Source organism: Parus major, chromosome 3, assembly GCF_001522545.3.
Source record: "Parus major isolate Abel chromosome 3, Parus_major1.1, whole genome shotgun sequence".
Taxonomy (NCBI): domain Eukaryota; kingdom Metazoa; phylum Chordata; class Aves; order Passeriformes; family Paridae; genus Parus; species Parus major.
Genome location: NC_031770.1, coordinates 111,582,507 through 111,604,802, shown reverse-complemented (window position 1 = coordinate 111,604,802; position 22,296 = coordinate 111,582,507). Strand labels below are relative to the sequence as shown.

The window sequence follows — 22,296 nt, the reverse complement described above, 5'->3', positions numbered from 1 at the left end:
TTCAGGTTCAGGCATGTAAAAAGATGTTTCTTTACATCTCCTCTAAATTCATGATTTATTGCATTTATTGCATGGTATTGTATGATCTTCAGATAACAAGCTAAAACCAGATAACAAGCTAAAAACAGAGTAGAGCATATGTCTTCTAAATATGTATTTTAAAACTTTCCCCCCCTTCTTGTCTCTGACTAATGAGAGCTATTTCTGGATAATAAATTGAGATTGTACTTGAAGAGCGTGATTTCTGCTGTCTACTATGGGTTAATTAACAGATTGCCTTTCTAAAGGATCTTAACTTAGTCTGGTTAAATTTTAATTGAAACACAAGAAAACAGATGAGCACTTAAAAGACTGAAATAAGGTGTGTTGTCTCTCTGTGACAAATGTGCATTTTCCACCCTCATTCATTTTGCCAACTAGGAAGCATGTAGAGTAAGGGGACACAGAGACAAAAAGAGGTGCTTGTGCTTGTGCCTGCACTACGGTCTTTAATGAGACTGCCTTTTGCATGTTAAATCAATTACTTTTCTCTCTTCACTGGGTTGTCACTGTCAGCAGTTATGGATTAATAAAGCCCAGTGCTTGGTCCCTGTTATGAATTTATCATTTTAGCATTGTTCCCATAGACACTCTGCACTTGTAAAAATGCAAATCAAAACCCAAGAGAAAAGATCCTGAAATGACCAGATTGAAATTTGTCATTCTGTTCATTTTGAGACTCAGTCCACTGAGGAACTGTCTGCATTGTTTCACATGTGTGCAATTGGTGTTGTGTTAAAATAATGTTGCCAAAGAGAAAGGGTGGAGAAGTTCTATCTATCTATCTATCTATCATCAGTGCCTGGGCGAAGGTGTGGGAAAACTCTTTCCTACTTGGCAGAATAGTTAGAAAGCAGGTCAGTTCTGCAAAGTCAGGACAGATTTTTAAGCCACTAGCCACAATAAAGGTAGGGAGCTGTGACAGTATTATCTCTTAGGTTTTATTTATAGTGGCATTGTATCTAAACACAAATGCTTTTGAAAAACTTCACTCATTATATTTTTTTGGAAGGTCCTGGAAACTGTATGCAATGGTAAAATGTGGTGGGTTGACACTGGCTGGAGGCCAGGCACTCACCGCTATCACTCCCCTCCACAACTGGACAGGAGAGACAAACAGTGAAAAGTTTGTGAAGTGAGTTAAGGACAGGAAGGGATCACTCACTGATTACCATCACAATCAAAAGTTTCAACTTGGGGATATTAATTGAATTTATTACTAACAAAATCATAGCAGGATGATGAAGAGTAAAATAAATTTTAAAAACACCTTCCCCTCAAATGTCCCTTCTTCACAGGCTCTACCTCCTCCCACTCAGTGGCTTAGGGAGACAGGGAATGGAGGCTTATGGTCAGCTGCCACTGCTCAGGGAGAGGAATTGTTCCCCTGCTCCACTGTGGAGTCCCTCCCACAGGAGACAGTTCTCCATGAACTTCTCCAACATGAGTCTGTCTTATGGGTAGAAATTCACTCTGAACTGCTGCAGTGTGGATCACTCTTCCATGAGGTTCAGTCCTTCCGACACAGCCTGCTCCAGTGTTGGTCCTACCAAGTCCTACCAGGAAACCTGTTCCAGAGTGAGCTCTCTACATGGATCTGCACATTCCTGCCAGGACCCTGCTCCAGCACAGACCTCCCACGGGGTCACAGCCTCTTCTCAGGCCTCCACCTTCTCTGGTGTAGTGCTCCTTCACAGGTCGCAGGTGGATCTCTGCATCCCCAGGGAACCTTCATGGGCTGCAGGGGCACAGCTGCCTCACCATGGTCTGCACCATGGGCTGCCAAGGGTATCTCAGCTCCAGAGCCTGGAGCACCTCCTGCCCCTCCCTCTGCACTGATCTTGGTATTCCTCTTACATTCTCACTCCTCTCTGCTCTGGCTGCAGTTACATCTGAGAAATAACTTTTTTTTTTCCTTCTTAACTACATTATCATAGAGGTGTTGCCACAATTTCTGATGGGCCCTGCCTTGGCCAGTGGCGCATCAGTCTTCCAGCTGGCTGGCATTGGCTCTGCTGGACATGGAGGATTCTCACAGAATGTGAGCTGTGTAGCACCCCCAACTACCAAAGCATGGCCATACAAACACAATAGATTCACTAACCCATAGCAAGGATGCTGTTGTTTAAATACTCTATGTATTTACAGGTGATTCTGAGATTGGGTAGTGTGAATTTTAAGAACAGCTAATGTGATAGAACTTCAGATGCATATAGGAATTCACTGATGTATCCAACAAACTTTTGCAGAGAGATTTGGAGCTCATGTTGAGCAGTTCTATTTTGCTTTAGAGTATGCCAATGTTCTTCCTCAGTTCTGAGCACCTAAATAAACCTTATAGAAGCTTCCTCAGAATTATACTAAATAGTGAATATTCTCAAGTGTAAAGCTATGTGTGTAGGATGAAGATGTGAATGTTTTCTAATCCCTCTTCAAACTCAGTTGTGCCCTTTGAAGAACATACACAGGGCTTCTTTACCATGCAGTGATACGATTATTTAGTCAAGAATATTTTTTCTCTGGTAAAGACCATTTCTGTATTTCTCTGTGTTTGGTAGTTTCTTGTCTTTGGTATTCTTACTGGACAGCTTGTTCTGTGCTGGTTAATCAGTAAATCAAAGGGGATGTTGAGTCCTAATCCACAGTTTTCTTCATAGCATGTACTTAATTACTTTAACTGGAATCTGCTTTCAAAATCCAGTAAAGGACAAGGTATTGCACTCTGTGCTTTCTCCATCTAAGTGGAGATAATCAAATATTGCAATAAAACTAGCAAGACTGCTTTAAAAGAAAAGAAGTGCCAGCCGCATTGGAGTCTCGAAACAGTTTTCCCACTTAAAAATAAATCAATAATGAATTGTGACAAAATGACTTAAATAAGAAATCAAGAACGAGACATGTAAAGAAACCTTATAGGTGTTCTGTGTTCTAAACTAACAGCTAAAAATGATGTCTTTTTTGCTGTCTGTTGTATGCAGAGTGAAAACCAGGCATGCATTTACATGCATTCTTTAAATATCAGGCTTAGATGTAGGGACAGCTTTGTATGAAGTGGCGTGTGCTAGAGGCTCAGTTAGGTAAGAAGAATTCTGCTTAGGTGAAGGCACAAGTTCTTGACAGACCTAAGTAAAGCATAATGAAGGGTAAGCAATAGAGTGTCTTGGTTGTGTAATTCATTTATGCATTGAGAAGCAGTGCTGCATGAACAGAATTAAATACTTAAGAAGTTGGCTGGGTAAATGAAGAATTGACAAGATTAACTAAACTTTTTCTGCAGAGCAAGTTCAATCTTCTTATATAACCTTTTGGTTATTTTGGATAAAATGTGTTATATACAATACATTTGAAGTCTACATATACCTTTCTGTTTTGTATGCTGTAAGATACTGGTGGATCATTTAAAGTCACTTGTAGTAAATTTAAATAACTTTTATAATTGCCTTATTGAAAACACACAAACAAACAAGAACAACTGACATGTTGAAGCAGTTAAAAAACCCCAAACTTCCGAGTTCTTCTTTCTTCGAAGACTGTGGAAAAGTGAGAAGATAATATTCTACCACTGTAGTGATAGAACTGTGAAAATATCATCTCATTCTGGATTAAATCTTGCTATTGTTAAAAAAAAACTCCTTCCTTGAAGTCTGTTTCTTGCCAGGATTTCTTTCCTCTACTAGGAATTTTCAAGACTTTGTCCTTTGATAAGAGAACTGTATTTTAATACTAAACTGTTGATTGAAAAAGGCAAAATATGTATGTACTTGCACTGTATTTATAAAGTCATTGATTATGACAGCAAGGGGAAAACTTATCCCCTGCTATTTGTAGTTGATCTACATAGGGATGTAAACGTGGGGAATAACACTTGCTTTCCAGGGTTTGCTTTTATTTTTTCTTCTATTTCAATTAATAGATAAGGAGGAAGGAATACTCGTATTTGATCTCTCTAGTTTTTTGCATAATCTTCATGTATTTTTTCGTTATGTGTGTTATTTACATCTGTCAGCATCAAGCATGAAGCTTGTGGAGTTTCTGTTCTTCTAGAAGTGAAAGTTAACATTATTCCCTCAATGACTACTTCTTATTTTTTGCTTCAGTTTCAGCTTTGACCTTGTGGAAGGTGACTACTGTCCACACCGCATTTTCCTGTTAGAAACAAGCTGTTTCTGCCCTGGGTTTTGTTTATTAAAACAGACTATACAAGTTCCAGGATTACCAAGAGTCTTGCAGAACCTAGTTTAATATGGACCATCTGGGGATTCACTTCACTCTTTTATGCTTAGTAGATCCAGAATCAGGCTTGGTAGTGTCGTGGTTTAAAACCAATAACTAAGAAAATTACTTATTTCTTGCTGTGAGATATGGATTAGAATAAGGGCAAAACAGGCATAAAACTTAAAAGGATACACATCTAGATGTGTATAAGAGACAGCTATTCTCTCGTTCACATGACAACAGAGACAAAAACTTTGGAACTTTGGTGGTTAAAACAGTCCCAGTTCTTGCTACAGTCTTTTCACCTGTCTTTGTAGGGAAACAGAAGTTTCTTCCTGTTAATTTATGGAGTTTCTCACACGAAAACTATTTTTTGTTATAGTTTTCCATTGCTCTGATATCAGCTGCCCAGAGCTGCTGTTATCAGAGCCCACCCCTCCCATTTTCACATCACTCTGAGATGTGTATGGGTCATGATTCGAGGGATAGCATTTTTAAGGATGAGTATTCAAAGGTAAAAAAAGTCTTCTTCATCTGTTTCTGTGAGCTTCACTAGACAACAGTTTTCTCATTGCTTCTCAAAGCTTCAAATCTCCCAGCACTTCACTATACTATAAACTCAAGTTTACACTTTGAACACTTTATTCCTCCCTACATACTCATCATGAATTAAAGGAGTTTTTTTTCCAGGACTTCTTTGTCCATCTCCATAGTTTAACAGAAAGACATTTCAGCTAAATTAAAGCATCTTCTTAATTCTCTACCTTTCTTGAAGTTTCTTTTCTTTCTTGTCACTGGTAGTTTATAAAGTCTCTTTTCATGTTGATCATTCTCCTTTTCTCTCTCTGGATAAAAAAGTTAATCCGCAAGTCTCATCTGGGTAATGAAAGAGTTAAAATCTTGCCTAAGCTGTTGTAGGTAGTTCTGTAGCTTCGGCTGGTGCAGGAACTAGAGCCGTCTGTGATGGAGAGTTCCTCATGGCTGCTCTGGAAAGTGTGGTCACCGTCTCTGCTTGCTGCAGGCTCAGAGCCCCTCTCCTTCTTCACTCGGCAGTTTCTGGTGAATTCCATCACGGCAAAACCTGCAGCCAAGCCAGGAACCGGCCCGGCCCAGACAGGGCTCGGGACAAGCCTCCCGCAGGCCCCATCTCCCAGCCGGGAGATGCAGCAGGCCCGGCCTAGCCCCCGCCTGGCCGCATCGCCGGGCAGAGAGAGAGAGGCCGGACCTCTGCTACCTTTCACCGCCAGGAAACAAAGAGAACTCAGAGAGCTCTGGTTTTACACTTTAAAGTAGGGTCCACAAGTTGATCCCACTTTTCAATGGCCTAAACTGCTGTCAATTCTTGGAAATGACTGATAATTGGTCAGGAGGAAGAACCCCCATCAGCCATCAGCACTTCTAACTTCCCCTCTTTCCTCAGCTTTGCTTTAAAGGTAAAGCTACCCCATGACAGTAGTCAACTGATGTCCTCTACACTTAAAGTGGAATTTATTAATTCTCACCATCCTTCTATAATGCAGGTGCTGCTGAGTCATATCCAGCACCTCTTGCCCCAACCACCTTCCAGCTCAACTGTCTGCATAGGTCAGTAAAGGACAGTGAAATTTTCACAGGTTGGCAAGACACAAGGATGTTACCAGTCTGACTGAGACAATATGGTTCTTCTGTCTTATTTTTCTTTCTCAAAAAAGATCACAAACCATTGCTCACAGAAGAGAAGTAGAAAATCCAGGACTCAGCTAAAAGACTTCTTTTTATATCTGGCATGGTTCTTGCCTTGATACACATGAAATTCGTACTGCAAACACATAAAACTGAGAGGGAAATGAGAGGTCAGTTATCCTAAGTCCTGCTGGTTCATGTAATCCTACAGAGACTGTGCAGGATTCTGTCCTGTGCAGGAGACTGTCCATTTCCCTGATGGACAGGATCTTCTATTCAGTGGAGGCATTATTGGGGATGCAGAGTGAAAGCCAGTCACTTTCAATATCTACCTTGTTTGTTGTTTTCTCTTTCTCCAGTGACTATAACTCAGAATAATAGATTATGGTGTTCAGAATTACATTAGATATGTATTTTTTTTTAAACAACTAAACACACGAAACAGAGAAATTAAGAATTAAGCATAAAGAAATGCCTGACCAGGAGAGAGGGGGAACTGACAAGAGCAAGAAAGGAGCGAGACTGCAAGATAAGATAAAGAGCTAGAATACACAAACGAGATGCAAAGACAAAGGCACCACAGGATAAAGAGATTCTTTGGACCTCTAAGCTGGAAAGAAAGGTATCAAAGTCCAAAAAGTGGTCAAAGGACTAAAAAGAGCATGTACAAGAAGACAAGGTGAAAATTCAAGGAGAAAATTGCTGACCTCATCCCAGAGACTCCCAGACAACCACCAAACTTACCAAAAAAAAGAGCCGTGCGCAGCTGCAAAGGGGTGTGGAGCTAATTTTTATATGAAGCAAGGACAATCGAGGGTTAAGAAATGAATATGTATTAGGTGTATTGTGTAACCCTAGTTTGTAAAGGATAAAAAGAGAAAGCCAAAGCTTCAAGGTGTGCATGCTTTCCCGAGGAGATATCCCCCATGCACCTCAGCACTGAATAAATTCATACCTACTCTTAAAACTACTCTGCGAGTTATAGAGTTCTTTTTCTATCCACATACCATACACAAACTTACTCAGTAGTTGAGCTATGACAGCTGTAAGCCAGGATTAATGTGTTCTAGTTTGACTGTGAACCTACAACTTGATCTAGCTATAAAGTACTTAGAAAATTCAGACTGTGCCTGTGAAATTGGTTCTGCTGCTTTTAATGTGCAAGCGGACATAAAAGTGCAATATGCCAACAGGACAGGAAACTTCTGACCATGTCCACTCTGCTGCCTGTCTACATAATGAGTCTGAGGAAGCTGTCCTGTCAATCTGGCTGTGGCCACCCACAGGCATTTTTCCTTCAGAAGGGTTACTGGCTGAGAGGGTTTATTTCTCTTTACTTATGTGTAGTCAATCCCTAGACAATATTAGCCAGGTCAGCAGACCTTTGTAATGTATATCTGACCTGTGAGTCTTAACATGTGACTCAGGTTTTTTACAATTGGAAAGATATTCGTTAACAATTAAATATGTTTTTATTGCATTTTAAAATAAACAGCTGACTGCTACTGTAACTTTATAGCTGCAGCCAGAAAACCTAAATCACTGTAAAACCCATGTGAGACACATAAAAGGGTGTGCAGTTTGCATGGCATGCATTTTAACTGTTTATATATTTTTAAAGTCACTACAAGTTCTTTTAGGCTTTTTGTTCATACAACTGCTTGTATTACTTAACCTATCTGTTTAGCTGTGCTGCTACTGGATTTGGTTAAAATGGAAATCTGGTTAAAGATGAACAGCAGTATACTGTGCATCTGAGAGTTTAAATTTAAAATTTATTACCCTGGATAATTTTATTGTGATTGGCTAAATTGTCAGTACTATACATACCTATGATTAGATAACTAGTGCACTTTTCTGGTGTCTTCAAGTTGTATAAAAGATTCAGATGTCAATGTGAAAAAAAGACTGCTGTTAAAGCTTACATTCCTTGTGGGAAAATCTCTAAAGTACTTCGTAGATTCTAAATCCAGTGTTTTTCAGCGAACTAAATCTTTATGGCCTTGATAAAAGAGCTTGAGAAAGAAGTGAAATTACTGCTATGCTCTTTTGGAGTCAGAAGTGAGGACAAAGCCTAGGAGTCCTCAAAGGATGCGGCAGTTAGCTTTAATGGATCCAGCTTTTGGATCTAGTAGCAAGCTGTGATTGTCCCTTACACTGTGATACTGTTTAGTGTAGAATGAAAGCCATTTGGTCTAATTTTAGGCTTAATAGTTCAATTACATCTCCTTTCTTGTGGAAAAACAACATTTCAAAAGATAATTGTTCACACCACTGGGAGAACCTTAATGCTGCCGTTAGATCTGTATGTCAGATCCCCAGGGAATGCTTCGAATAACATGTGAGGTTTTAGCCTCTTCAAAGAGACCTGGCTCTGAGCAATAGCTGGATGTTCTTCCTGTATGTAATAGGGTGCCTGTGGGGCAGGATCTGTTGTTCTACTTTATATATAGCCAGTTTGTTGTCTTCAGTCTTCAGTCTGGTGCATTTGTCAATCTGGCCACAAGTACCTCAGAAGTCCTTTTTTCTTCCTATTGCTATTGTCATTAGACCCAATTGTTCCTTACTATAGTATCTTAAGATTTTCTTTCACTCCTTAATTCTTAGAATAAAATCAGTAATGGTGTGTGACCTATATGGGCCAAGACCTCAACTTGCTATTTTTAAATTTGTTTTGAGAACTTTCCAGCCCTACTCTTACTCATATAGGGGAGGATTTAAGTGGCAGGTGACTGAAACATCTGAGAAAAATTCCTCTTTTTGGTCCAAGATAGAGGAGATTCAGCAACTATTTCCTGTGATACCTGGTGAATTCAGAGTTCCCCTGGTCATCAGGGGGTTAATAAAAATGTCACCAAAGCCAGTAAACACAAGGCTGTATTGGAGCAGTGATGGGGTTTGTAGGGAGGTGGGAAGGTACCTCACAAATGGAGCATGTTGTCTGCTTGATTACTTTCAAATAACTTCCCTTTTTCTACTTGTGTTATTGGCACCAGAAGAGGTAGAAGTTTTAAGTCTGTTTAACTTTCAACAATAACACCAGAGTCTCTAAAACTTCTTCCCCTTTTTCCTTTGCCAAGAAGCAGAACTGGAGTTGTAGGGAATGAGGGAGAAGAGGGGTTTTGATTCTGTAAGGCAAAAGACATTTGACTGAAAATACAGTTTTCCCATTATCGGTATGAACTGTCCTGAGGTGACACCTAAGGCAATATATAAATTATGAGTTAGCTATTTTCAGCTTTTGCTTTGGGACATACTTGAAAAGGCATTCTTAAATTGCATCTTTCAAGATACTAAGAACACTTGCACCATCTACCCTCTTCTTTCTTTTCTTCCTTGCCTCCTGTTTTACAATCCAAGGACTTTTTTGAGGAAGTTTTCTGTAGTTTAAGAAATCAAGCACAGCCAAATTGGGGCTTTCTGTATCCTAGCATATGAAAACAAAGGTATCTCTGACATTGGAGCCTAACAGATTTGCCAAGCAAAAAAAACACAACCATGTTTGCTGTTCAGTTGTACATCACTGTCCACTCACTTTTTTTTTGGTCTTTTTTTTTTTGTTGTCTTTTTTTTTGTTGTTGTTAGTTTGTTTGTTTCAAGCCATAATCTTTAATTGTTTCTGTACGGGCTAGAGTTATGCTGCTTGGAAATCAGCTACATATTTCCCACAGCACCAAACCATCTAAGCATGTTTCGTGACCATCCTTGTTCCTGCAGCTGGGATGCATATAGTGCATTCAGACTTATTGCAGGCATAAAGTAACTTAAAAGACTGGACTGTAGATCATAGATGTGTGCCAATAGCTGTGTGCAAATAGGGACAGGAAGAGGGTGTCAGCTGTGTCTGGAGAATTATCTGTGGTTCACTATACCAAGGTTTCATATAACTGGTAGAGCTGGCCATCTTCCCCAAAATGTTAGCTGCCTGGCTGTGAAGGGCAGCTGTGTGCCATTCAGTCCAGCAGCTTCTTCCCCTCAGATCTGGGCCCTCTTTAGACCTCCAGACCTCAAATCCTGGCAGGTCTTGACATAATTGTATGTACCAGGAAACTGAGCTCATGAGGTCAGGCCAAGGTGAATTAATGCAATGAGATAATGACCTGTCACAATGGGAGTGGATAATTCACTGGGTCTCTTGGAGATCACTTGCTCTGTGAGGAAACAACTAAAAAAAATCCAAGTCTGCTTATGGAATGAAAAATGCCTGGAAGACTGGTGCTTAGTGTAACATTTAGGCAGTGGAAGAAGTCAAAGCATCTTTTCAAGAATAACAGATAACAGATTGTGTTTTCCAGGTGGTTTGGATGTCCTTTGGGACTTTCAGAAAGTTTGTCTGCAGACCATGGCAGAAATGAGTGATTGTACTTTGATTGGTTTCTTCACAGATGAGCTCTTGTGATTTTTTTTTTTTTTAAATTTTTATTATTTTTTTTTTTAAGTGGAGTGGCATTGTGTGTTTTACTTTACTGCTCTCAACCTGCCTGTTTTAGGACTGCTTCTCATTTGTACACCACTTTCTCATGATAAATGAGCGCCTTGGTGAGAACTCTCTCCTTTTCTATCCAGAGCCTGTAGGGTGTAGAAAGATACTGCATCCAATTTTACACATACTTTGAGTTTACCAGGAGAAAAAAAATCTAGTTCTGTACCTTCATTCACTTCCAATGTGCCTCCTTTTATCTTCTGAAACAGCCTGTGTGTTGCAAGTGCATTTTTAATTAAATTGTTTGCATCTTGTATATGTACAATACATTCACTTTGAGGGCATTTTTATTACAGTAGGGGGGTAGTGATATGTAATAAGTCTAAAGAATAATTAAAGCCTGTGTTAACTTGTGTGTATTATCAGTAGTAATTGAACTTTGTGTTGAATCTCTGCTAGGTCCAAAATCAGATCTTAATCGAGTAGAAAGGAAGGAAGGGGTGATGGGGGAAGGAAGAGTTGGTTGTAGTTACCTTTATAAGTTCTTGACAGTTTATGATAAACATCACCTGTCATATTTATTTCTAAAAAATATTTTTAAAAAGGTATATTGCTTCCAGTTGTTAGATATTTAGCTGCAGACAGCTTTTATGTTCAACACTTATTGAGGGAGAAATGCAGACAATGGGTAACATTATAAATTAACATTTGGAGATGCCTGCACCTTTTATGCATATGGATGTAGCCTCAGTTTTGTTCAGTGTTTACACTGAAGAGAAAAAAGCTGAGCAACTTGGTAAGGCTTTAACTGCATCATGTGTCTGAGCAAAGAGTTAAATAACTAGAGATTTCCCAGAGAGAATATGGTATATCTATTTGTTTTTTTCCTTTAACTTTGGGGAGGTAGAAATGCACTCCAGAATCAGCAAGATGCATGGTTTTAATCTGAAACTTTCACTTTATGCACTAAATAATAATTAGTGCTTGGCATTCATCATGGCATACCAGATTCCAGCATGGGAGAAGAAAAGGGCCTGATTCAAGGACAGTGATTGGAATCCTGTTGCATGAAACGTTGTGAAAAAAATGTTAATTTCTCTGTCTTTGAAAAGTTTTACCCTTTGCTTGTACATGGTCTGACTTTGGTAGAGACAGCAGGTGAATTAATATGAAGCACATGAGCTTTGACAAGGATTCTCTGACATTCATACCCAAGTCAAGCTGAGGAATGTAATAGTGTTTTGAAATGGATAGTAGTTCAGAAGATGTCCCTAATATTAAATTAAATTTGAGATCTGCACTGTAGTTTAAATGCTAGTTCAGTCTGTGGGAGTGTTACTTGCTCTCTGGAAGAGTTCCATTTGGTTTAAAGTTGTCAAGTAAAAGTTTATCAAACTAAAAGTCCCTATTGAAATGTGAGAGCACCTGCATTAATTATTCTTATGTGAAGTAAATTTTTAGTATTTCCTAAAATTATTGTTAGTGAATATACTAGGCCAGCCTTTACAAAAAACTCTGAGATTATTTTGAAAGTATGAGCTAAGGGGGAAAACCTGAGAGGGACAGATAAATTGCTGTTTTAGGCTGCCAGGATTTTACAAGGTTGATTGTTACTTTTTCCTTACAGATTGTGTCAGATGCTGCTGGACAGGGGGTTGCCATCACTGGAAACAATACTTTCAACAATTGGAATTGGCCGAATGCTGTGATCTTTGCTGCTACTGTGATCACTACAATTGGTAAATATTTACTATGTCAACCTTCCTAGCTGTAGTTTTCCTCAGGCTCTAGTGTGCTTGTACTCACCCATTTCTGTGTCAAGGTAGCCACTGAATAAAGTCGCCATGCCTGGAGCTGCCTAAAATATGTGTTCAGATTCATAGAGGAAAAAAACGAGGGTTTTGGTACTCTCTCCATGTGTGTACAGAAGAGAAATTTGTGCCTTTCCAATAAGTAATGGATTAAAGGTGCTGTTGGGGTTGGCTGGTGTTATTCCAGTTCCACTGATTCATGCACTTAAATTTCCAATCATAAAATTCCAAAAGAAAAGCATAACAAAGCATTCCATTAAACTAATACCTAAAGCAAGAGTATATGAGGTTTTTGTATTGCTGTCTTTTTACACACATGCGTCCTCTTGAGGTACTACTAAATTATCAGTGTTACTGGCTTGCAGAACTAGCTAGACTTTTTATCTACCTCTTAAAAGAAGGTGAAGCAGAGCAATGGTTGCTTTTTAAATATTACTACTGATTTGTGTTTGTAAGACCTTCTGCACTCTAAGACGTCCTCCTGTGATATATATTTTTTCAGAACTCAGCATCATTTACCTTCTGGTTTTACAGAAAAATCTTTGCTACGTGGTGTTTTTACACACTTGTTGAACCTACAACTAAAAAAAAAATGGAATGGAAAATAACTAGAGAGGATTGGATGTAGAAGTCCTACTGTAAAACCATATGCAGTATTGTAGGTTTCTTTATTACTTAAAATTTCCAATACTCAGCTTATATTATAGCTTTCATGCTGAAGTCAATAACACACCTAAATAAGAAAACTGTCAGAAGTTCAGAAAATAGGCTGCTGATTTTAGAGCCTGAATCTGTATGTCCTGCTAGGTTTTGTGCCCAGCAGAATGAACTAAATTAATTTGAAATATTTGGCACATAGTTGCCTTGCACTTAACTCACAAGCTCTTTCCCTGCAAAGGTACCAGGTCACAAGTGTAATGTGTATTGTGGATCTTTCACCTGGGAGCTAGCTTCAGGATGAATTTTGAGTTTCATTCCATAAAATTGAATCAGTCAAGTTTTAACAATGCTGCTTAAGATTGGAACATCATATTAGAAGTTTTGAGATGAGCTTTATTTTGTGTTTACCCCATCTTGTCCAGAAAAAAGATTCACAAAATCTAGGGAATGCTGAAGTGCGGGTTTTTTGCGAGTTTGCTAGAGTAACGTTGGAAGGCATCCAGAATCAGAAGATAAGCAGCTGCAGTAAAGTAAATCCCTTTTAGATGGTGAAGTAAGGAATGCCCAGCACAGTAGGAGCTCACACAGTATTGTTTTGTGCACAGATAGAATTGCCTTAAATTCTCTTCAACAAGAGCAGAAGGAGGACATACTTATCTCTTTCAGGTTACGGAAATGTTTCCCCAAAGACACATGCTGGGCGTCTCTTCTGTATATTTTATGGGCTTTTTGGAGTACCTCTCTGCTTGACATGGATCAGTGCTCTGGGGAAGTTTTTTGGAGGACGTGCCAAGAGGCTGGGCCAATTTCTGACAAAAAGAGGAGTAAGCCTGGTAAGCCCTTACTTGTTTACCGTGAACTGTGTGGTTTTGATGCATGAATTAAGCTTACACTTCTTAACTTGCCTTCATATCTCTTAGTAAATGAACATTTGCACAAATACAAATTTTCCCAAAAGGTGTTGCATTGAAACAACTGAAAGAGGGATGGGGTCTGATGTGTTAGTTCTGCACGAAGTTTAGCAAAATCAGATCTCATAAAAACCTTTGGTACTACTTCTCACACTAAAGACCTTTAGGACAAATGTGCAAGAGGCTCCATTTCACTCAAGACGTTTCATTAAAGCTCCTCAGTACAGAAATGAAAATATGCTGTCCTGCTTGACTCCCACCTGCCTTTATGCTGCTATGAATATTTCCTACTCTGCAGTGAACCTACTGCAAAATTGTGACAGCTATAGCTGGTGTATAAGCTGCACAGATAATTTGGCTTAACAGATACCAGCTCAACCAGCCTATCTCATTAGGAGAAACAAGTCCCTGGACAAGCACAGATGCACCCATATAATTGGCTAGTAAGCTGGGTGGAGTTGAGACCCTTGACCAATCATGTCTGTAAGCGTGGGAAATTTGAAAGCCTTATAAAAGGAGCTACCCCACAATAAACTCAGACTGTTACTACATGAACCCAGTGTGTGCATGTCACTTCTCCTGTCTCCAGAAGGAGTAACAACATCAGCATAAGACAATATAATATTTTGTTCTGAGTTACTGACTTGTAGTTTTTGGTTTGTGACATTTTGTTGGTTTTTTGGTGATGGTTTGTTTGGGCTTCTTTCTCTCTCTCCCTCCCTTCCCCACTGCAAGTGAATTCTCAGTTCTAACTCTGCACAGAGATGGGAAGCAATGCAGAGTCATAGTGCACTGGGGCCACTGGGGCTGTTTTACATCCTGGTTTCAAAAACATAGCAAGAACTTTTTTGGTTCTGCACCTGAGAAGAAAGTAGAGAAAATAATAGTGAAATACATGTGTGTGTGAGCAGGTTTGTACAAAGGTTGCATGGATGGCAAAGGGAAGGAGTCAGAAACAGGAGAGAGACATCTTAAAACACTTCTGATCTTCTGTATTCAAATGAGTAAAAGAAAAGTTAGAGGTACTGGTGGCTTTTTAGACTAGAGTGCTATGTCTATATCCCATGCCAATCTATAAAATACCAGGGACTCCTTATACTCTTCCAAGAGCATGAAGGAAAACTGAGGAAATAATATTTTTTGAGCAAATAGTTGTATGAATAGGGAGTTCTGCCTAAAGGGAAATTTAAAAAAAAAAAAAAAAAGTGTGTTTACTTCAGTCACTTTCAGTGACTTTTAATTATGGATATTTGAAAACTGAAATATCTGGTCCTGCCAGATAATTATTGGTGCTATAAGCAGAAAAAAAAATTTTGAGATATTTCCCTAACTTTTTCTAATTTGTTTTTTTCCCCACAGAGGAAAGCCCAAATTACATGCACAGCTATTTTCATTGTTTGGGGTGTCTTGGTCCATCTGGTTATTCCTCCCTTTGTCTTCATGATGACTGAAGGATGGAATTACATTGAAGGCCTCTATTTCTCATTCATCACCATAACCACCATAGGATTTGGAGATTTTGTTGCTGGTCAGTAATTATATTTTATGTATTATTTCATTACATGCATAGTGTGGCAATTCTGCTTCCAAACTCTTAATTTGAAAAGATGTTTTCTAAGCTTTTCCTTGCAGGATAGAACATTCTGTTAAGGCTGGATACTGATCCAATGGACTAGATCTGGCTCTTCAGTGTTGGTGTAGATGCCTAAGGCCTTTATTGGGTTAATTTTCCAGCCAAGTTCTAGAGTTTTTAAGTCCTTTTTGTGCCCCAGGTCTGTATTTCAGGCAAGGAGCTACGCTGCCCACCATGGTACTTCTGCACCTTTGAATGGGATTCAGTACACTAAGCAGGATGCGTAGGCCTTAGGCAATGCTTTCTACACCTGCCTATAACTAGCCAACACAGAATGCTGAGCATATTCCTCTCTCCCTCCTAAACCTCTTCTTTCTTTAAAATCCACTGCTTTGTTCAGCACTTTGGTCCTCGTAAGTGGAACTCCGAATCTTTTTTTCAAGGAAGGTACCTATATATACATACTTCAGTGGCAAGAAGACTTACAATTTTCAAATAGGAAGGTGTTCACTTTTATATCTTATATGGAGACAATAAATATGCTTCATTTTTATTTGTTAGTCTGGTGATCAGAATATGTGTGGCCAAAAACTGGAAGATGTGGGATCAACTTTTTCTTTCGTTTCCCCACTCGCTACCTCTCTGACCTGTGTTCAAATAACAATGCTCTTTTATTGAGGAAGAGAGCAATTCTCAGAGTCATAACTTAAAAGGTTTATCAGCAGTGAGTCTTCTTTCAGTAATGTTTTTGTTTTTAATTTCCTGTAGGTGTAAATCCAGATGCAAACTATCATGCGCTTTACAGATATTTTGTGGAGTTATGGATCTATTTGGGACTAGCTTGGCTCTCACTCTTTGTTAACTGGAAGGTCAGTATGTTTGTAGAAGTCCACAAGGCAATCAAGAAACGGAGGAAAAAAAGAAAAGAATCATTTGACAACCATCCTCGGTCTAAAAAACCCCTTCAAATGGGTACCTCAAAGGATGTCAACATTTTCAGCTTTCTTTCAAAGAAGGAAGAGACTTACAATGACCTTATAAAGCAAATTGGGAAGAAGGCCCTGAAGACAAGCAATGACAAAATGATTATAGTGGAAAATGCCAAACAAATGAATGCCAGTATAGATGTTCAGGTGACTTACACAAAGACAGAGTCATTTGAGTATGATGAGGCTTCCCTGGACATGCAAAATGGTCACGTACTGAGACGCCTCCATGATAAACATATCGGAGACAGGCCTGTGGAAGGAACCATGTTTGTGAACCAGCTGGATAGGATTAGTGAAGAAGAAGGTGAAGTGTGGGATTCCAGAGACTATCGACCCTTAATATTTGAAAATGCAAATATAATGTTTGTAAATGAAGATGATGATGAAGAGGAAGATATCTCAGATGATGAGGAAACGTCAAAATCCTCTATGGATGATAATCTTGCAGAGGAATCTGAAACTGCAAAAAAACTGGTAAAATTTCCATCCTCTGATGAATCTACCTTTACCAATAATGAGCTAGAACTTTCTGTGCCTTATGAACAACTGATGAATGAATATAATACAGTAAGCAATGTGAAGGCTACCACGTGAAGCATTCTGGACAGTGGTTTTCTGAAAGTGGTCAATGCATACTGAACAGAGAGCTAGGTGAAAAGTATGTTTGCAGCTTCTCCTGTCTCTTTGAAAACAAAAGCAAGTCCCAAACTAAGAAACTCCAGTCTCCTTTTCCCATCCTAAGTTGGCTTCTGAGCCCATCAGCTTTGCTTTTCTGAAAGACTTGTAAAATAACAGTCGAATTTGGGTCCTTCTTTAGATTTTATGGTTATTGAACAAAATAGAAAAGACTAATTAATACACTGGATCTGCTCTGAGTTCATGCATTTCATTAAGGAAGTAGTTTGGGAGTGTAACTATACTGATGCAGGACTGTTTTGAACATCAAATGTGTTTGGTTACTCCATTGGCCTTTCACTTCTGTTTTGAATCCTGCTTTTATCACAAATTAAATCAAGGGGATTGTCCTTTGTTAAGTTTTTACTGCCAAAAATATGGCTCTAATACACTTTTCTTAATGAGAAACTTTGAATGGAATGCCAGGACACACAGCTGAGGTGTTTTGGTAGACTGAGAAGGAAGCTTCTGAAACATCTTTGTAGAATATGTCAATGCTTGATGAATTATAGTGAGTCCTAATTTCTTAAATAAAATATTAAAATTAGGAGTTCCAAAGGAATGGATCAAGAATGAGCCCTCTAACAAGGAAAAATCATCTGGGATGAAGCTCGTCAGTTGGGCTGCTAAGCTTTCACATCAGCCCCAGAGCTGTCAAAGAGTAACATGACTGGAAAATTTATTGATCAAAGCGTGTATGAGCACAAGCAGGATGCAATGAACTTTTTTTGTGATGAAAGTGTCCTTCCACTGTCCATTTCCTAAAGGAAGTACTTGAATGAACCTTATACAGTATCTGTGTACAGGTGAAGTTTTATTGACACTGTTCTTCTTAGGAAAAAATCACCTTGGGAAACACAGATATTCTCCAAATGCCCTAATGCCTCTCAGAATGGACCTGTAGCACCGCTACTGATCTGGACAGTGTGTTAGTCAGTATTGTTGTTTGATGTTCCTCCCTGCCTTGGTATTTCAGACATGACTTGAATGGGAGATGATTTTTGAAACAGTTGATTACACCTTGTATAGTATTTTTTTGTTTTTAGAGTTTGACCTGTGCGCATATACAATGGTTATTCTATCCCACTTGATAGAAGGTTGGGCAATATCAAACCTTGGGCAAACTGAGATGTGATCAAGTGACTTCAGGCCATAAGGCACTTTTTTTAGAAGGCAGTTTGGCTCTAAGTTTCTAAAAGTATTATCTTTTGACTTGGAGATGGGGTACTCACTAGAAGGAAACATGTCTGTTTATAACATGTATGCCCAAATTCTTTTGGCTACATTTTACCATGGTTTTATTTTTCTTTCTTTTTCTCTATCTATGCATTAACCCTGACACCTCTTTCAAATGAGATTTTATGCTGACAAAAGGTACTGACTTCTGTTTTATCCAATATACTTGGAACAGTTTTATCCAGTATACTTGGAACAGAAAATAGCCATGACCTTTAAACCTTAACATGTCAGGTTCTGCTGATCCATTTGGTTTTAGAGTATTTAAGCCATTCAGGTATGTCCGAAACTTTCGAAGGTTCAGTGAACAGTTAAAAGTTGTCTGAGTCTCGTTTTCAGTGTAATGCTGGCAGACTCACTAGTTCTGTAACATGACCTTATGGAATCTTGCAATGCTAATCTTAAATCAATGGCTATTTCTGATAACTACAAATATTGGCTGCAGCTTTAGTTGCTGGCCTGTTCCACAGAAGGAGGATATATGGGAAGCTGGCACTCTGGTTGGATAGCCTTTAGATAGGAAGTTTTGAAGTTATCTACTGTGAAACAAAAGACTGTCTACTATTCTGGGTTTTTTCCTAGAATTTTCTACATATATGACATTTTATCAAATAGAATGTGAACACAATGGCCAAATCATTGCCAACTCATGTCCACTTCTGTTATACTAAACATCTGTGGAGTTAACCTAATTTGATTTGTATTTAATCTGCAATTTATGTTAGTATTATTTGAAAATAAATTCTCATTTGTAATCAAATTCTATTATATTTACAGTATTTGGAGCAGGGGTGGCTGGATGATTTTGACTTGTATCTGACAGGAAAGAGGTAGAAGCCATATCAAGGTGATTCTTATTTACTTCTAGTAAGATACCTTTATCCCCACTCTTCTAAAATTATTCCAAGCCCTTCAAGTTTTTATATCTTAAGGTTTGTGGTTGACAGCTGTACTTCATAACTGTTAGAAATGTTAGGCAGGATTATGTGCGTATGTGCAGGATGTGTGTGTAGTCAGTTTAGCCTTCTCTTTTTAAAAAAATATTTTTTGTTAAAAAAATTCCACACTAACTTAAAAGAAAATGAGAAAGCACTCCATATAGCTTGTGTTGTCCTCCAACTTGTCTTCCATTATTATTGAAAAGATCAAAGTTTTAGTAACAGTTAGAAAGCAACAGGACAATGAGGAGAGAAAAGACTTTCAGCAAGTGCATGAAATGGAAAAGCATAGTCCAGTCTTCATTTAAAAAACAAGAAAAAAAGAAAAAAAAAATCTCTTTAATACTGAAATAATACAACCCAGACTCTTGGCTGGGCTGCTTTGATTGGGAGGGAATGTTGCACACTGGAACCCAGACTCTATTCTGTGTAGCAAAGTGCACTTATACACCAGAGCTGAGAACAGATGAGATCTGTTTCATATTATCAAGCTAGATGTGGCTCTCTGGCCTTTCCCAGTGTAGTCAGCATAGACTATAAGTCTGCATAATAAGTATCATGGGATTTAAAGTAATACTTTGAATTTATTAAAACAAAATACAATATTCCCAGTTTTTCAGGGAAACATGATCACACCTCACAAAACTGTTCTCAAGATATCCCACGATGTGCCTTAATGTAATCTTAACACTTGTAAAAAATTCCTCTTTACACAGGGGCCAACAGAATTGGTCTCGTTAAGCCCTACATGTTTCAGAGTTTTGGAGGGGTTTAGTTGGTGCATAGCTTTCATAGTGGCTCTCTCCAAAAATCTGAACCATTCCCAGGGTTTTTAAAATTATGGTGTCATCTCAGAAGTGCCAAAGTGCTAAACAAGACAGCTTTTTGCCTGCCTGTCTTCCATGTCTTGAGAAAAGAAGCTGCCTGGGGGATCTAAACTAATGTCTTTCTGCCTTCAGATTTACATGTAGTGACTTAGAGGGCTGGATTTTGTTCTATTCAGCTCCAAAAGTAGTCTCCGAGTGAATTCCCCAGTGCTGTCTAGTTATGTCTTGTAGTTATTTCAATTATTTGGTCAATCTGGAAACATATTCTTTGGAGGCCAGTTGATTTTATTTGGGTAACTAATAATGTTATCAGTTTTCTTAAAGCAGTGGAGTTGGTTTTATAGGCGAGATGGATCTCTTCCTGGAAAGAGAGGAAAGGGGAATTTTAAATAAGGAGAAAAAGCTTAAAAGCATGTATAAGGAAGGGATGGAATAGCAGTGAGAACTCTTCTTTCTAGTTATTGTCTAGAAGTAGATTTTATTTCCAGTCACATGTGAAGGATGAGTTCACTTATTAATTTTGCCAAGATGAGCCAGTACTTTCAATTTTATTATTTTTTCAAAAATTAAATCCTGAAATGTGACCCTGGAAGTCTGTTCCTCCAAAAGACCTTTTAAGTGCTATAAGACTATGTGACCCCATTCTTCATGACATCGTTGTGATGATTCTTGGGTTTGTATCATGCTATTGAAGCGTATTTTTACCAAAAGGGCATCACTTTCAGGTACCTGTCATCAGATACATCAGGCAGCCTGATACATCTAATACACTGGTATGAAGTCACTGAGGAAATACAAAATTAGAGTGTTAAATTTTTCTGAACTAATGATTTGTGAATCTGTTGCTGGCAATGGATATCACAAAGCATGCAGAATTAAAACCAGACTGATAACAGATCCATGGTGACACAGCTGTATATGCAAAAAATTTATTTTTCCTCCAGTTGATCTGGGAGGTTGTAGACACAGACAAAGAAAGTAAAAAGCAATATGTCTGTTGACTAAATAAAAGAACTTTGTAGATGTGTAATTTTTGTGCCTCGTGGGATTTGTTCCATTTGTTCCATTTGTGATTTTTAAAAGTTAGCTAATCTTTGATACGGCTTTTGATGTTTGTGCAGTTCTGACTCTTTATCACTCCATAATATGCCTGTCTGTTCTTTATTGCTGATTGTCACTGGAATCCCACTGTATGTAAATATTTGCTAAGTCTTTGTGAAATGTAATTTATTTTAATATTTTGCAATTAAAAAAGTACAATTTATTCTCTCTGTCATGAAAAGAGTGGCAATCAATATTTCTTTTTACAACTACCTACACTTGTAATGCACCTTACAGATGAGAATGGTACTGGCCCAAAGAGCTGGAAGGTAAACAGCCAAAAAAGCAAGTTGTTATATGCAAGCATATGCCTTAACTTGTATGGGGTATTGATGACTTCAGTTCAAAGGCATCTGGTCTTCAATTAGATACAGCATAGCAATGTATTATTCAATGTGGATTTTGGACAGCTGTTGAAAAATAAACTGAAGTTTATTTTAAGGGCTGTGTTTTATCAGTGGGCTTCTTTTAAAGAAGATGCACAGAGATGGGAAGTGTTAGAATTAATCAGTACTGTGATAAATAAAATGGACATTTATGACTGGTATCTGAATCTCATGCCAGACCTACTAAAATATCTGAGGAGCTGTTTATGAATTTTTGCAATATTTCTATTAGCATTGCTCATTTTTACAGGCTAGACGTATGTACAGTCTTTCAACTGCAGCAGTTTCCTTGGCAACACACCGGAAAATAGCTAGCTACCTGCTTTAATGGGCAGCAAAATGTGACTTGGTGATACGCATGATAGAGATGGAGCTGTCTGAAGAAACTGGGACAACCTCAGCCTTAGGAGGAAAAGACTGAACCTTGGTTTTTAGGCAACTGAGAGGAATTGATGAGGAACGGGCTAGGAAAGTGAAGAGAATAATGGGCATGGGAGTGAAGGATGGATGCTGTCAGATTTGAGTGAGGGTAGCCAATCTCTGCTTTTCCTCCAGCCACAGAACAGAAGCAGTGAAGGAGGAAGTGCCTGACTGGTGACTGGTGCCAAAAAGAGCCAAAGAGGGAGCTGGCAGCCCCTCATGGAGCTGAAGGCAGGACATAGCATGGAGTCTGGTAAGCACTCAGTAATATTTCTACCAGCTCCCAACAGGCTGGAGACAATTATTCACCTTCTGCCCTCAGAATTTTAGTAGTGTCAATAATTATTTATAGAGGGGAGGGTATCAAGAAGTAGGAAAACAGGACAAACCTGTATCTCTTACATGTTCTGCAGGTTTTCTGAACACAACA

The 22,296-nt window shown here is 38.6% G+C and overlaps 1 protein-coding gene across 1 annotated transcript in view; it reads left to right on the top strand.

The window, feature by feature from the left end:
• The window catches only part of KCNK5 (potassium two pore domain channel subfamily K member 5), a 36,146-nt gene extending 14,645 nt beyond the window's left edge, over positions 1-21,501 (top strand). Inside the window, exons 2-5 of the mRNA XM_015622171.2 lie at positions 11,967-12,078; positions 13,477-13,643; positions 15,081-15,249; positions 16,063-21,501. Of these exons, the coding sequence (XP_015477657.1) occupies positions 11,967-12,078; positions 13,477-13,643; positions 15,081-15,249; positions 16,063-16,877 (1,263 nt within the window). The 3' untranslated portion in view covers positions 16,878-21,501. The remainder of the gene's footprint in view (positions 1-11,966; positions 12,079-13,476; positions 13,644-15,080; positions 15,250-16,062) is intronic.
• Positions 21,502-22,296: the final 795 nt, after the last annotated feature.